Here is a 13,343-nt window from a genome sequence, read left to right as displayed (position 1 = left end):
ACTGACTTCCAGGCAACTATTTACATAAATGAAACATGTGCTATGGGTATATTCCCCTATTTATGTTCTCTGTATGGTTTGTGCTTTATCCTTTGTTGTTGCTCTTATTTTCTTTTTTTGCATCCTTCCCTCTTCCATTTGATCATGAAGAGGCATATTTTAAGACCTCAAGCAGAAATGCAGAGCTTTTCAGTTATGCCACCTTTGCATAATAAACCCCTGAATTAAATGTCAGGGTTATAATTATTGCTCAAGTACGCTGGCAGGTGAGACCAGGTAACTCAAGCCAAGATGAAAAGGTGGTAGAAATAACTCTATTAGTGAGATGTGGTTCAAAGAAGACACATTAGGGTCAAGTGTAACTGGCCTAATGATTGATCTGGATTTTGTGGTGTGTCTGGTGCCATAACCCTGGCAAAGGGCCAGATGCCTGCCCAGCTGCTCCTCGCTTGCTCAGCTGGGCAGGAGGAGAAAATAGGCTGAAAAACCTTAAATGTGATGAAGACAGGGAGGACCCCAGCCTCATCCCCCTGCCCAGCAGTCCCTCGTGCCCTCCTGCAGGCAGGGGATGCGGTCAGGGCTCAGCGATCCCCCGCGTTCCCGCCATTTTCCACAGGCCGCCATTCCTGTCAGGGACAGTCCTCTGGTGCAGGCTCTCCACAGGCCAGCGCTCGCCTTTTACAGCCTGGACAAATCTGACATCAGGGGCCGGATTTTGATTAGATCTCCACCGGGAGGGCTGTTTTTGGTGTTTTCCATTAGCTCTGCTCCACTGTTATGCAGAGCGACAAAAGGTATGCAGAAAGGCCTTTGAGAGAGGGATCAACGGTGTCCCGTTTCCTGTTACTCTCTCTTCACAGCGTTCGTAAAGAGAGAGAAAATGACTGCCAGCCGTGGCCTTTTGTTCTTTTGTGAGGTAATAATGAGTCTTTCTAATGATTTTAAACTCTTGTGTGGTGTTCTACCTCTTTATTTGTCATAACTTTAGAGATAGCCCGTGGCTACAGTGAGATCCTCAGTGAGACAGGAGAGATGAGGGAGCCTCACCTCAGGATCCTCCACATGCATATGGGGCATAATCACATCCCTGTGTATTTTTATTTTTTTTTCCTCCCTTAAAAGCTGTTGTGAATGCAGAAGGTAGAAAAATGCAATGCAGTTACATGGTGCAGTCTGCACATCTGTGTTCATTAACGGATGGATTTGCTTTTAGGTTTCAGTGTTAGCTAGGTTCTAGCAAAATGGAGACTAAAATCACATTTCAGCTTTTACAAATTCTTTAGATTTTAGGACATAATCCAGCAATATAATTGAGTATATGCATATGAGCAGTATCTCTGATTGCAGTAAGACAGTACCTAATATTTAGGTACATGCTCATTTGCTCTGAGACCTTAATGAATAGCCCTCCTCTCCAATTCAGTGCCTGTGATATTCCTCATTTCAAAGTCTGCTCTGCTTTTCTATTCCAACATGCCTAGAAAGCTTAATGTTGGAGGGAGAAATATCTACAGTTTCCTAAGTTTCCATTACAAGACTGACTTGTCTGCCATTTATAACTTCACCAGAGTGAAACTACTCTGACTGAAATTTTCTGTGCTAGCTATCTCAGTAGGGCTGAATTTCTGTGTAAGAAAGCATTAGCTAAAATGTTTCTGAGACCATGATTTTATTTATTTATTTATTTATCTATTTATTTTTAATCTTGGAGCTCTACTGTTCTCACATTTTGTTGCGGAAATGTTGCGGAAGAGCTTTCTGGTATGAAAGCAGCTATTGGCATTACCAACAATCGTTTTTGCCAGAATCTGGGAATGCAATAAATTTGATCAAATCATGAGGTTCTAAAAATTCCTTAGTGCAAGTGATATTCTGTGCAATGCTGTATTATAATTTGGCAGCTAATTGATGTCTATATTGAGAACAGACTTTTCTGTATAACTCCTATACATGAAACCATAGAAAAATGGATTTTGTCCTTATTTCTGCTACAGAGTAATTGCATGAGGCTATGTAAGTCACTGAAGAGTATTAAGTTAATCATCTGTTTTGCACTCTTCATTCTCAGAGTGCCTGATTTTGAGACCATTTGGGTTAGGTTTAAAGTTCTGGACTTCTGCTACTCCTGCAGTCATTGGAGACCACTAGGAAACTACTGCACTAAGGAGGCTGAGTATTTAGTGTATTTATAAATATATCTATATATATATTTATAATATATAATATAATAATAATATATAATTATAACAATATATTATATACATTATATATAATATATTATAATTATATAATATGATTATAATAATGGTAATATATATAATAATTATATATATATATATATATATATATATATATATATATATATATATTAGATTTTCTAGCCCCTAAAATTATTTTGAAATAATAGTTGTCTTATTTTTAGACCTTGGTGTCCTGCATCTGTGCAATTGGGGTTAACTGCTGTTATTTCTTAGGAGTGGTTTGAGTAGATGCTTTCATTGTGTTGATGATAGCCTTTCTTCACATAGGAGCACTGCTTTGTGCATTGAACAAACTGGGGCTCAGTAGGATCGCTGCTGCTGTAGGAATTGAAGGGAACTCTAGACACCAGCCAGCCTGTTCTGCCTGGGTAATATGAGGTGGGTGTTTTGAGAGCTTTAGGAATGAGCTAATGATGGCTCTCTGTTCCTGTGCTGCAGAACCCTTAGTGCCAGAAAGCTTTCCTTCACATCTAGCTGGAATCTCCCCTGCCTCAGTGCAGTGTAGTTAGTGCTTGTATTAAAACAAATGCACAGTTAAGGTTACACAGACAGCTTTGGATTTAACACTTTTTAACCTGAAGGTCAATTTTATATGTATGTAGCGATCCAATGTAGTACATGCTGAGACTGACAGTATTTTGCATCTGAAGATACCATATTTTTATTTATGGTTCAGTCAAAATAAATTAGAATAATCAATGATTGCTTTGAAAGCAAATTACTGGGAGCACTATATATCTACCAGGGCAAGTGCTGAAGAGATGAGAATGGCTTATAATGCCAGAATGAGTTGTGTAAACACGGGTATTTATATACTCAACAGCAGCAAATCTTTGGGAGTTGTTTTTTTCTTGGCTGAGTCTTCTCTGATCCCACTTCCATCCCTGAGGAGGAGAAAACTGATGCTTCTATCACACATGTTCCATTATTGATTTTCATTCCAATCTACCCAAAGTCTTCTGTGCTGGAAATAATTAGACCCTCTGAGCAGAGATGAAGCAAAAATCTATACAATGCTGGATTGCCAGAAATGAAGACAAGGGTGCCTAATTAATGTTGCATATAGAAGTCTCTTTGGATGAATGGGTTTCCCTTTCTCAGAAGCAGCTCAGCAGTGGTTATGTCACAAGCTTGCTGTTAATTAGTGTTCAGCGTGTGCCTATAAAAATGGCATGGAGGAATAAAATGTTGTACAGCAACATTTTACAAGAGCTCTGCAATTAACAGAGAATTCTCCAAATGTATTCTTGTGGGCTTTGTTCTGATGGCAAAAATGTTTCTTCCATATGAAATATACTTGATGGATTGTCTCTAAGCTCTCTAGAAACCTCTAGTCACCGAGGAAGTTCGGACATCTCGCAAGCTGGACTGGGAATATGTTGGGAGGGTTAAGGACAGGAAAAATGTTCCTAGGAGCTGAGGCAGCTGCAGCCATGCTGGTAGGTGAGGACTATCCAGAAAGCAAGTCAGGATCTGGAGGAAGCTGGCAGATCTACTTTTCTTTGAAGCTAGAGTGAGAGGTTATGTGGACTGAGAGTGATTTAATTCAAGTTATTTAGCACATCTTTGGGAAATGTGAAAGCAAGTATTTAGACTGTAAGAGGGAGAACTGACAAAGTCTTCACTCCAAGCATGTGCTCAACTATCAGCAGAAATATCTGAAGGGAAGAACTGGAGGTTCAGAGATGGAGCTTTTGGGATCTGGAGTATCTCAAACAGATCAAGAGAAAAACTTAAGTAGATGCATCTGATGCTGGTGCACTGCTGTGTGCATGCCAGTGAGGAAGGTCCTGCTTAACCCTGCCTGCCTTGATGCTCTAGAGGCTGGGGGAAGCGGGTGTGTAGCCCTGACAGGTTCATCTTTATACTCATTCCACTCATTTGTCTGTAATGCAGGATTTCCTTTTTGGCACTCCTCCAAATAACAATGCTACCTGTTTGCTGCAGAAAGCAGCAGTATAATATTGGGTTTTTGATGTGTCAGAGGTTTGCAGAGGGATCCTGGCCAAGTTCTTCTTCTCCAGGAATCTGCAGGCCACTGGCACGCCTTCTTTCAGCTTTTAATTCTCTCCTTTTACCTCTGCTCCCTCCTACTTATGTGTTGTGGCCAATCTGAATGATACAGTTGCATCTCTGAATAATTTAAATAACAACATACCTTCCTTCTCTTTTCTCCCTGTAAATGCAGAGGGAGTTTCTCTTATTTAGGCCAAGACAGCAAACATGTTTTTCTTCTCTCAGAAATTAGAGAATGCATAAAACTTGGGTTCCTTGGTTGAACAGATGAGTCCAACTGTTAAATCTGCAGGAATCTTCCCGGACTGTGCCTTGAACTGCAGGAGCAGATGTGTTTTCTGCTTAAAATCCAGTTGACATAAATATGTTTTTAGCATGAATTTGACATAGGGAATGATGTTTTCCCCATATAGTAGAAGCTCCAGTTGTGGTTTAGGAATTTTATGAAATATTTAGAGTGTAGGAGAAAGCTGCTGTTAAAAACGAGATTTTTATAATAGAGTAGTTGTGTGCCTTTAATGACCTCTCTTTTCTTCCCATTTGGCTGCTTGGCATCTTCTCTCTCTACTCTGATTCTGTTTTAATAAGTGTTTTTCTCTGCAAACTGTCAGCTCTGATGCACAACTGAAATGGGTGCACACACAGACTATGATTTGTCTCCCCTTCACTGCATTTTGATCCTGAACTCCAGATTAAGTCTATTTAAATAATCTTGCGACTTAAGTCAGCTCCTAGACACTTTTTGATGTTCAACAAATGGTAAAGCATTTCAATAATTTAAATCAAATAACCAAATCCATATGAAATAGGCGCTTGTTATCTTTCCAACAGATTTATTTTCTTCCCTAGATCCATTTCAGGCTGTGCTGCAGTTGCCAAATCAAAAATAAAGTGAGTTTTCAGTATAGGGATGTGATAAGTGTGTGATTTCCATTATGTCCCAGTGTGCTATATAATACAAAATGAAAACATGTAACACGTTTTGAGTGTAGAGTTGAAATGGATTTTCTGACCATAGCCTAGTCTCAGTGAATAGGTGCTAAAGTAATGGCAAAGACTGTAGCTACTGGGCTGTCATTATCATTTGAGTAATTTCCCAGTGGTAGAAGACTTCAGACCTATGGGCACAATGGAAAAAAACCCTGAATCCTTTTGTCCTTCTTTCCTTAAACCACCAGCAGCAGGCTGATGAGCCGATACTTTTTGAAGTTCTTTTGAGCGTGGGAAATAGTGGGTTCAGGCTGGTTGTGCTTGTTTGTATGTTACCCTTTTTTTTTTTTTTTTTTTTGTGAAAACATTCGAAGAAAGCTTTTAGAAACATATTTGAGTGTTTTAAGCAACTGGAACCTCAAGAGGATGTGGAAACGTTTCTGGTTTCACAGACGTCAGTCACGTTTTGCTGTTTTCTTCAGTAGTAGCAGAAACTCATCTGCATAGCATGTATTTTAAATTCTTGAGAAGATAGAAAACATTGCTGCTTGTTTGGTCCATCCAGAATCAGTCATCTTTGGATGTTACAGAAATGAAACTGGTGCTGGATATAATCAGCCTCTCTTTTGTCTTGTAGCCTGGCTGTACATCCCCAAAGAGATGTTGTAGTCACCGGCAGCGATGACCGCCTCTGGAAAATGTGGGCTTTACCTGATGGGAACATCATCATGACAGGTGAAGGTCACACTGATTGGCTTTCGGGCTGCTGCTTCCATCCAAGGTTAGTGCAAACAGTCCCCTGAACTAGTGCTAATCCCTTCTGGGGAGTGCTTGTTTGCTCTTTCTTTGCTCACTGGCCTGCTCTGATGACTTTCTATTCTCAGTATAACCCTGCGCTCTCTGCTGAATTTCCAAACATGTAGATAAATGTTCCTCTGGCTTTCAGTGTGTTGACTTAAGATTGATTGCTTTTAGTATTTTGTACGTCTTAAACTTTGTCCACGTGCCAGTGCACGTAACAAGGAGTAATAAGCTTTTTAGGTCTAGCTGTATTCATATTCTCCATGTTCATGCACCATAACAAACACAGCTCTGTTATTAATAATAAAGAAAAGCTGATTTCTTGTATCGAGTATTGCCATGTGACTAGATGTATTCAAGTTTATCTAGAGAATATGAGCTTTCCTCCTTTCTCTTTATACAGATTTGAAGCTGAATTAATAAATGAAAGTGAATATTTAAAATGAGAAGTAAATATTTAGGTTACAAGGGTCACAGAAATAGGCTAAATATAAAGTAGATTTCTTGGTCAATTTGATGAAAAATAGAATGCCATTTTACTCTCAGAAAAGACTTCTGTTTTTTAAGACTGAGCTTCTGTAGATTGAAATGATTTTGCCTCAAATTTGCGAGGCTGCAGTTGTAATAGAGCTCTTTACTGTTAATATGATAAAGGTCTGCCAGGCTGCTCACCTGTGGTTCACTTATAAAAAGAGCATGATTAAACCTCTAACCTTGTGTTTTCATTGTATTTATTTCATAAATCTATGTTAGCTCTTTCCTTCACGAGAAGGAAAACTGTTTAATTGCATAGTTCCTCCTAATTTGCGATATTGTAATGAGTTAACAAACACGAGTTAACAAGCATGCGATGCTCTAAACACAACAAAATCCCTCTGTTCAAAGCCTCAAGAACCCAGAATAGTGCTTTTTGGGATAGAACATCAGCACTTACTCTTTGCTTGCATCTTTTTCTCCTGTGAAACATAGGCTTTTTCTTAAGGTGCTACTGCTTGACTGCTTGATTCTCTTTCTCACATGTCTGTCCTCAGAAACAATTCCATATATTTGAAAGAAAAGACTGATATGTAGTTTAAAAAAATGCATATAATAGACATGGGAAGAGAAGTCCTGTCTTCTTGTTTTAAGACAGTAGGATTTTTTTCTCTTACTAAGTTGTACCTCAGGAATAGAGGTTGCACCGAGTTTGTGACCGTGCTGGGCATCCTAAGCCTAACTTTCGGATAAACAGAATGCTGCCTTGCCTCTTACCTGTTATGAATATAAAATGTATCATAGGGAAAGAAAGGGAAATACAATTAGAAGAGCATGTTATCATTTATAAAGCTGCTGGGCATACTAATCAGATTTCGATAATGCATTGTTACCATGACACCCGCTGACTCAGAGACTCAAAACTATTTTCTCATTAGTCTTTGACCAGAATACAGTCCTTTCAATAGGCTTTCCTATTTCTCATTCAATTATTGAAATTAAAATGAGTTGAGGTACATCATTATTCACTTGCAGTATAAATTGACTCCTGCTGGATGCTCTGGAGTGATTCAAAAGTAGTGCTTTTACAATATTGTCTTCTGTTACTGGAGAAAAAATATATATAATGTGACAGAATACATTTAATCATAATTTCTTCTACCCCCCCCCCCCCCCGTACATCAGGTATTCCAGACGTGAAAATAATGAAATAGAAATGGAAAGTTTTCACAGAAGTTTTCCACAATCAAATGTAGATAGTGTCTAGATTTATTTCTGATTTAAAAGGATATTCAAAAGTTGAAAAGAAAAATATTTGTGTGGCTGGGCTATTAAATTGTGATCCAGAAATCTGGATTAAACTTCTGCACTTCTGCATTCTTTCCTTGTTGCCCTCTGTTAGCTCATTTCACCTCTTTTATTTTCTCTGTTTATAAAATCAGGTTTAGAGCAATCTCCATTTTTGGTCTGAGAAATATTCTGTCTGCAGGCGCACACACAATTAGGGCCATTTTCAGGCCGTCTTTGGAAGACATCAGAATAATTCACTTACTGAGGTTGTGTGTGCTAATAACTTGAGGAGAAACAGAGCTTGACCTACGATGTGAATTTAACTGGTGCTTCTGAACATACAAGGGACTTAAAAGTCCATTTTTACTCAAGCAAGTCCATATTTACATTCTAATCAAGCAAGGATCTTCTCATGCTTGTGTTTGTAGCACCACTGTAAATAGAGGTCGAGCTAAAGCCTGGTAGATACGAAGGTCTGTAACCTTCAAGCTTTGGGTGCTGTTAGGTTCATACACCCTTACCTTCTCCAAGAGCTGTGAGAGATTGTGGATTGGTAGTAGGAACTTAGCTGTGTGCAATATAAGAGGAAAAGTTTCTTTTAGGCTGTCGACTTTACTCTCTGATTAATAGGCAGCAGCTACGAGGATTTTCATTTGAATTCTTCCTGGTACTGAGGCACAACCACATCCTCCAGTGCAATGAAGCCACTGAATTTCTGCAAGGTTGTTGGGTTGGATGAGTCTCATTTTGCCCCTCGCTGACAAAGTGCTTCCCAGGCACTCTGGGAAGCGTCATTCCATGCCAATTTTTCATTAAAAACAGTTTTTGCCTTCACATACGACCACAGTGGGTAGATGAGAGTCCATGATGTGCCAAAGCTCCTGAGTCTTGTGGGATCTGTGTGCCAGATCATTTTTTACAGTGTGCCCCCTGCTCTTCGGTCTCCCATGAGTTCTCCTCACATGGCAGCGGCTCCCAGGACACTAGATGAAGGGGAACAAACTAGCTCTGTGCATGCGAGGAGAGCAGAACACCTCAGCTGTGATGCTTTCTGCAGATCTGAGAGCAGAATTTTGCCTTGAGCTTTTTAAATAAAAGCAAAACTTCAAACAGGTCCCATCGTCTACAGAGTGCAGCAGCTGGATGGAGGGAGGAGAACAGCGCATCCTTTTTGAAGCTTAGGTGACAACTGGTCAGGCTTCAAAAACAAACACGCTTTTTTACTCCAGTCTGGCTGAACAGTACAGTGCAGATAAGCTAGCTGTTGCAAGAGCCTGTCACTGCTGAAAAATTTAGGAATGTTTTCCAGCTTAGCTTTTATATGTATGAAGGAGTGAGGGAGCCTGAGTGACTGCTGTCCATGTGAGCTTCATGTCAGAAATCTGGGTGGCTGGAGGAGAGCTGCGCAGTCCACCTGTGGATAACAGGTGGCCTGAAAAAATGGAATAATAGACTAAATCTGCATCTTCTGGGAGTTTCCAAAGTAAGCTGAGGATGTTCATGCTGCATCTGTAAGAACCAGAGTCTACTTGCACTGAGGTATTTCAGGGCACGTGCTGGATTTATCCGTCTTCATTAGTAACCTTCCTGGATGGCTGAAGAACAGCAGAGCTATTTGTTCATGTCCTGTAAAGTGCCAGTGAACAGTACAATCCTGTGCTCAGTGCACGTGCCAGTATTAGTGTCCTTAATAGAAATATTTATCAGGTCAACTAATCTAAAATGTTTGTAGCCCTTTTCATGCAAACCTTCAAGTCTGTGGAATACAGCGAATTTCTGTCAGAGGGAGGCAGAATTCAGCAGGGAAGCTGTTGACAGGAAGGAGGGGTGGGCATGATTTGGGGATAGCCTGGACCAGTTGTTCAGAGGTAACAGGCTGCCCTAGCTGGGTCAGCAGTTGCTGGCTATGGCCTGCAGCATGTGCCACGCAGCCCAGGGCTGCCTCTGCAGGTTGGGGGGCTGCTGGATGCACCTGCACAACAGGGGCTCCTGCACACGGAAACCCTGCAGAGAGGCTGAGGTGGTTTCCTGATCGATCACCTTTGAAATTATGGAGTGCCATTAATGGCATCTTTCAGTAAGGAGCTGAAACAATGCAAAACTAGTTGTGTAGGTAACAGCATTCATCTCCTGTGGCCTGCAGATACCTGGGGGAGAGAAGGGACCTCAGAGCCGCAGAGGCTTCAGAGGGTCCCTGGTAAGAGAAGCTCTGTGTTCAAACAAGGGTCCGGAGTGCTCAGGTGAGCTCCTGTTCAACTTCAGGGAGGAGGAGGAGGAGGAAAAATGTCAGCACCCATCCCTTCTGTCCAGCCAGAGTCAACCAGGCTTGTGGTCCTCTCATTGACAGGATGTCAGAGATTGCTCTTAATTAGGGGTCCAGCAACGGTGATCTTCAGAAGACTTTCTGCTAGTTTTTCAGACATAAATGTTGAGTGCCACATTCTGCACTGAACAAGGCTGAGACTTAAAAGCCACTAACTCTGCTTGAAACATTAACATAAGAAAGAGTTGTAAGGCTCAGGTTAATCACAAAGGTCTCTGTTGGCTATCAGTGAAATAAATTATTCTGATTTCTGCCTTGAAATAGACACTTTAAAACCTAATTCAGGGTTCACTACAGAAACAGATGTTTTTTATTTATCCTTTCATTGCTATTGATAGCTATTAAAGGAAATTCAAGATAGGCTGGCACATTTTATTTAGGATTTCTGAACAGCATTTGTATTATAAAGGCATAATGATTTAATTTCTTAGAGAATCTTTGATTCACAGAGTTCAACAAAGCCTTCAGTTACTAGATTACATATTAAATTTGACAATGGTTGGAAACTTCTTTTGAGTGGCAGGATTAATTTTCAGTCATCTAGCTGGCTCCGTGTAACACACAGTTAGCAGACTAGACGTTTCTTGCAATGTTTTATCAAACTGAACTAATATGGGAAGTTGCATTCATTTATTCCACAAAGAACAGTCTGCTGCAGAACTATTTGAGTTGCTTCCACAGCGTACGTACCATGGGTGTGGCGTTTTCAATGTAATAACAGTTTAATGTCAAACTAGTTTTTATTGATTTTGAAATCTTTTTGGCAAGCTTCAGACTTTTCAGAAACATTCTGCAGGTAACAGTTCTCTCTCAGGGCGGCAAAGCCTACTACTTTTTCTTTACAAACATGTTTGAGTGGGTGGGTGTTCAGTTTCCTTTGGGATTCTCAATCTCATTATTTTTATCAATAAAAAGCCTCTGCTGGACAAAGGAATAAATCACATATAAATGAAATATGAGAGATTACACGAGAAGCTCAGCTTCTGCTTAGACTAATCGAATATCTTTGGCCAAACATCCCAATGTCAAAGGCTTTATATGTATTCTACAGGATCAGCCTGGCAAAAAGAAATCAATAACCAGGTAATGGATGTGATTAAAATTTTTCCCCTTCCACCCACTTCCATAAGCTAAATGTTTCTACCCATACTAATCTGTTCTGGCACGTGTAACTGTTGGTTATTCTCTGCGCCTTTCTGGGACGTGTATCTGTAACAAGTTTTATATCATTTCAGGGCGATGTGTTAACTGTGGGTGAGTATCTATTTAAAGTAAAAGCAATGTGTGTATCATTTTGTTTTCCTTTGGAGAGATCAGTTCTACAGTGTGCCTTTGGAAAATATGGGAAGGCATAATCACAGCTTTGCTATGCATTTAGGTGCCTTTATTGTGCAGAATTTGCCTTCTTTTCTGTTACTCCTGCCATGTCGAGGAGCGTTTTCTTATGCAGCCCAGAGCAGCAAGCAGATGTCCGAGCTTCTGGAGGTTTTCCTTGTCAAATCTTCTTGTGTCTCCTTTTACACCTTACTGTGTGAGTTCTGTCTTTGCAGTGGTTGTGGCAGCAGATCCTGGGCCATCTGTATCGTTTGACGTTCAAAACGTTGCTCATTAGACTGGTTGTGTTCTGCAAGGGTTGTTGCATCTGCTTTGAAGCAGTACACTTTTCTATACCAATAGGAAGACAAAAACAAACAAAAAAAACAGTTGCATGCATTTTGACATTGAGGGACAGCTGCTTTAGTTGTAGAAATTTGATTGGACTTGTCACTACTTTTTCCTTTTTAAATAAATCCTTCATTTTCCGGAACTGTCCTTTAAAACTGTTCTGGACTGAAAATACTTGGCAGGATGGAATGCAGCTTCTATCTTTTCTATCAGGAACTTTAGGAGTCTGTCATTACATTGATTTTAAAAAGCAAACAATCTGCAGCTCCGTAGTGTGGTTACTGAACAGGCTTTGCTTTTCACCCAGAATGACCACGCTTTATTGGAAAACTACCTTTGGCTTCCATTTCTTGGTTGGTGGAAATATTGACCACTCAAAGTTAATGATTCACTAATAATTTCTCCATTACAATAATTCAGCAAACAGCAGGGGAGAGAAATACTGATGACAGTTTAAGAGAGAAAAGAGAGGAAAGTAGCTGACAGAAGAAGCAGTCCTCCTATTGAGCAATTCAAATGCGTATTTCAAATAATTACAGGAAGAAATCACATTGTAATAAAATGCTGCCCTTTGATGGAACCACTCTGTAGTTATTTTCACAGGTCGTTTCACATACTAAAATGCAAAAGCCAGTGGTTGGAAACCTCTGGAAATCTTTGTGTAAAACTAAGAAATAGTAGGAAACCTTCCCAATATTTAAGGTAAACTCTGACATCTTATTCTTAAGAGCAAGGATTTTTATCACGACTGTTTTGTTGATTGCCTCATTAGGCATTTTCTGTTGGTTTGCATGTGTGGCTCAGATTTTTAAAAAGGGTGCTGGTATGATGAGAGCTGCTTAAAATGCGTGTGGAGTGTGGTGGTGGTGGTGTGAGGGGCTTGCAGTAGCCTTTAAGGCTTTATGGCAGCTGAAATGAAATGAGGTCTTTTGCATTTTAGAAGTTTATGAGAGGATGTTTACACTGATTTTTTTGCTTTTCTTTTTTTTTTGGTGTGTTTCTTCTGTATTGCTTAGGAGTTGTAGTTGTAAATGCATAGCTCGTTTATTCATCTGTTTGTATGCTTTGTCTCCTGTACATTAGTTTTCTTTTTTTTTTGTGTAGTGAGACAAAACTTTGTTTCCCTGTTTTATAGGGGAGGGAGAAAGGAATGTGGTTCTGAAGTGTAAATCCCGTCTCACAGGATGTTTATATGGGCATACACCTGCTTCCAAGCAAGCTGCCAGATGATGCATTTTTCCTGAGGTCCCCAGAGTTAGGGCTATCTGAGTGAAAGCAGGGGAACTGCTAGAAAAGACACCTAAAGGCTCTGTAAGAGAGTGAAGAAAAGAATTTCAGGCCATCTGCTTCCGAAGGGTGTCACCCAGCCTTACAAACACTTTGAGAAATGCCCGCAGAAATATCAGTGGCACCGTCTCCCTCCATGACCACAATTTTTCAGAGACTTTTCCATGATGGAGTGAGAGGGGGTGCTGAAGGAGCGCTGTGTTGTCACTAGTTTTGCTTTGAAAACTGTTTTAGGGTGGTTTAGTGGCTTTGATTTGGGGCAAATCAAAGTTTAATTCCAACTCAGAATTTGTAAG

General features: G+C 40.1%; 1 protein-coding gene across 7 annotated transcripts in view; it reads left to right on the top strand.

Annotated features, from left to right (window-relative positions):
* SPAG16 (sperm associated antigen 16) overlaps positions 1-13,343 on the top strand; it is a 395,938-nt gene that overhangs the window by 202,741 nt on the left and 179,854 nt on the right. For all 7 annotated transcript variants that reach the window (XM_038182154.2, XM_038182153.2, XM_038182152.2 and 4 more), the window contains one exon: positions 5,845-5,988. In XM_038182154.2, the coding sequence (XP_038038082.2) occupies positions 5,845-5,988 (144 nt within the window). The remainder of the gene's footprint in view (positions 1-5,844; positions 5,989-13,343) is intronic.

Source organism: Anas platyrhynchos, chromosome 7 (genome assembly GCF_047663525.1).
Source record: "Anas platyrhynchos isolate ZD024472 breed Pekin duck chromosome 7, IASCAAS_PekinDuck_T2T, whole genome shotgun sequence".
NCBI classification, from domain to species: domain Eukaryota; kingdom Metazoa; phylum Chordata; class Aves; order Anseriformes; family Anatidae; genus Anas; species Anas platyrhynchos.
This window is presented reverse-complemented; position numbering and strand designations above follow the sequence as displayed.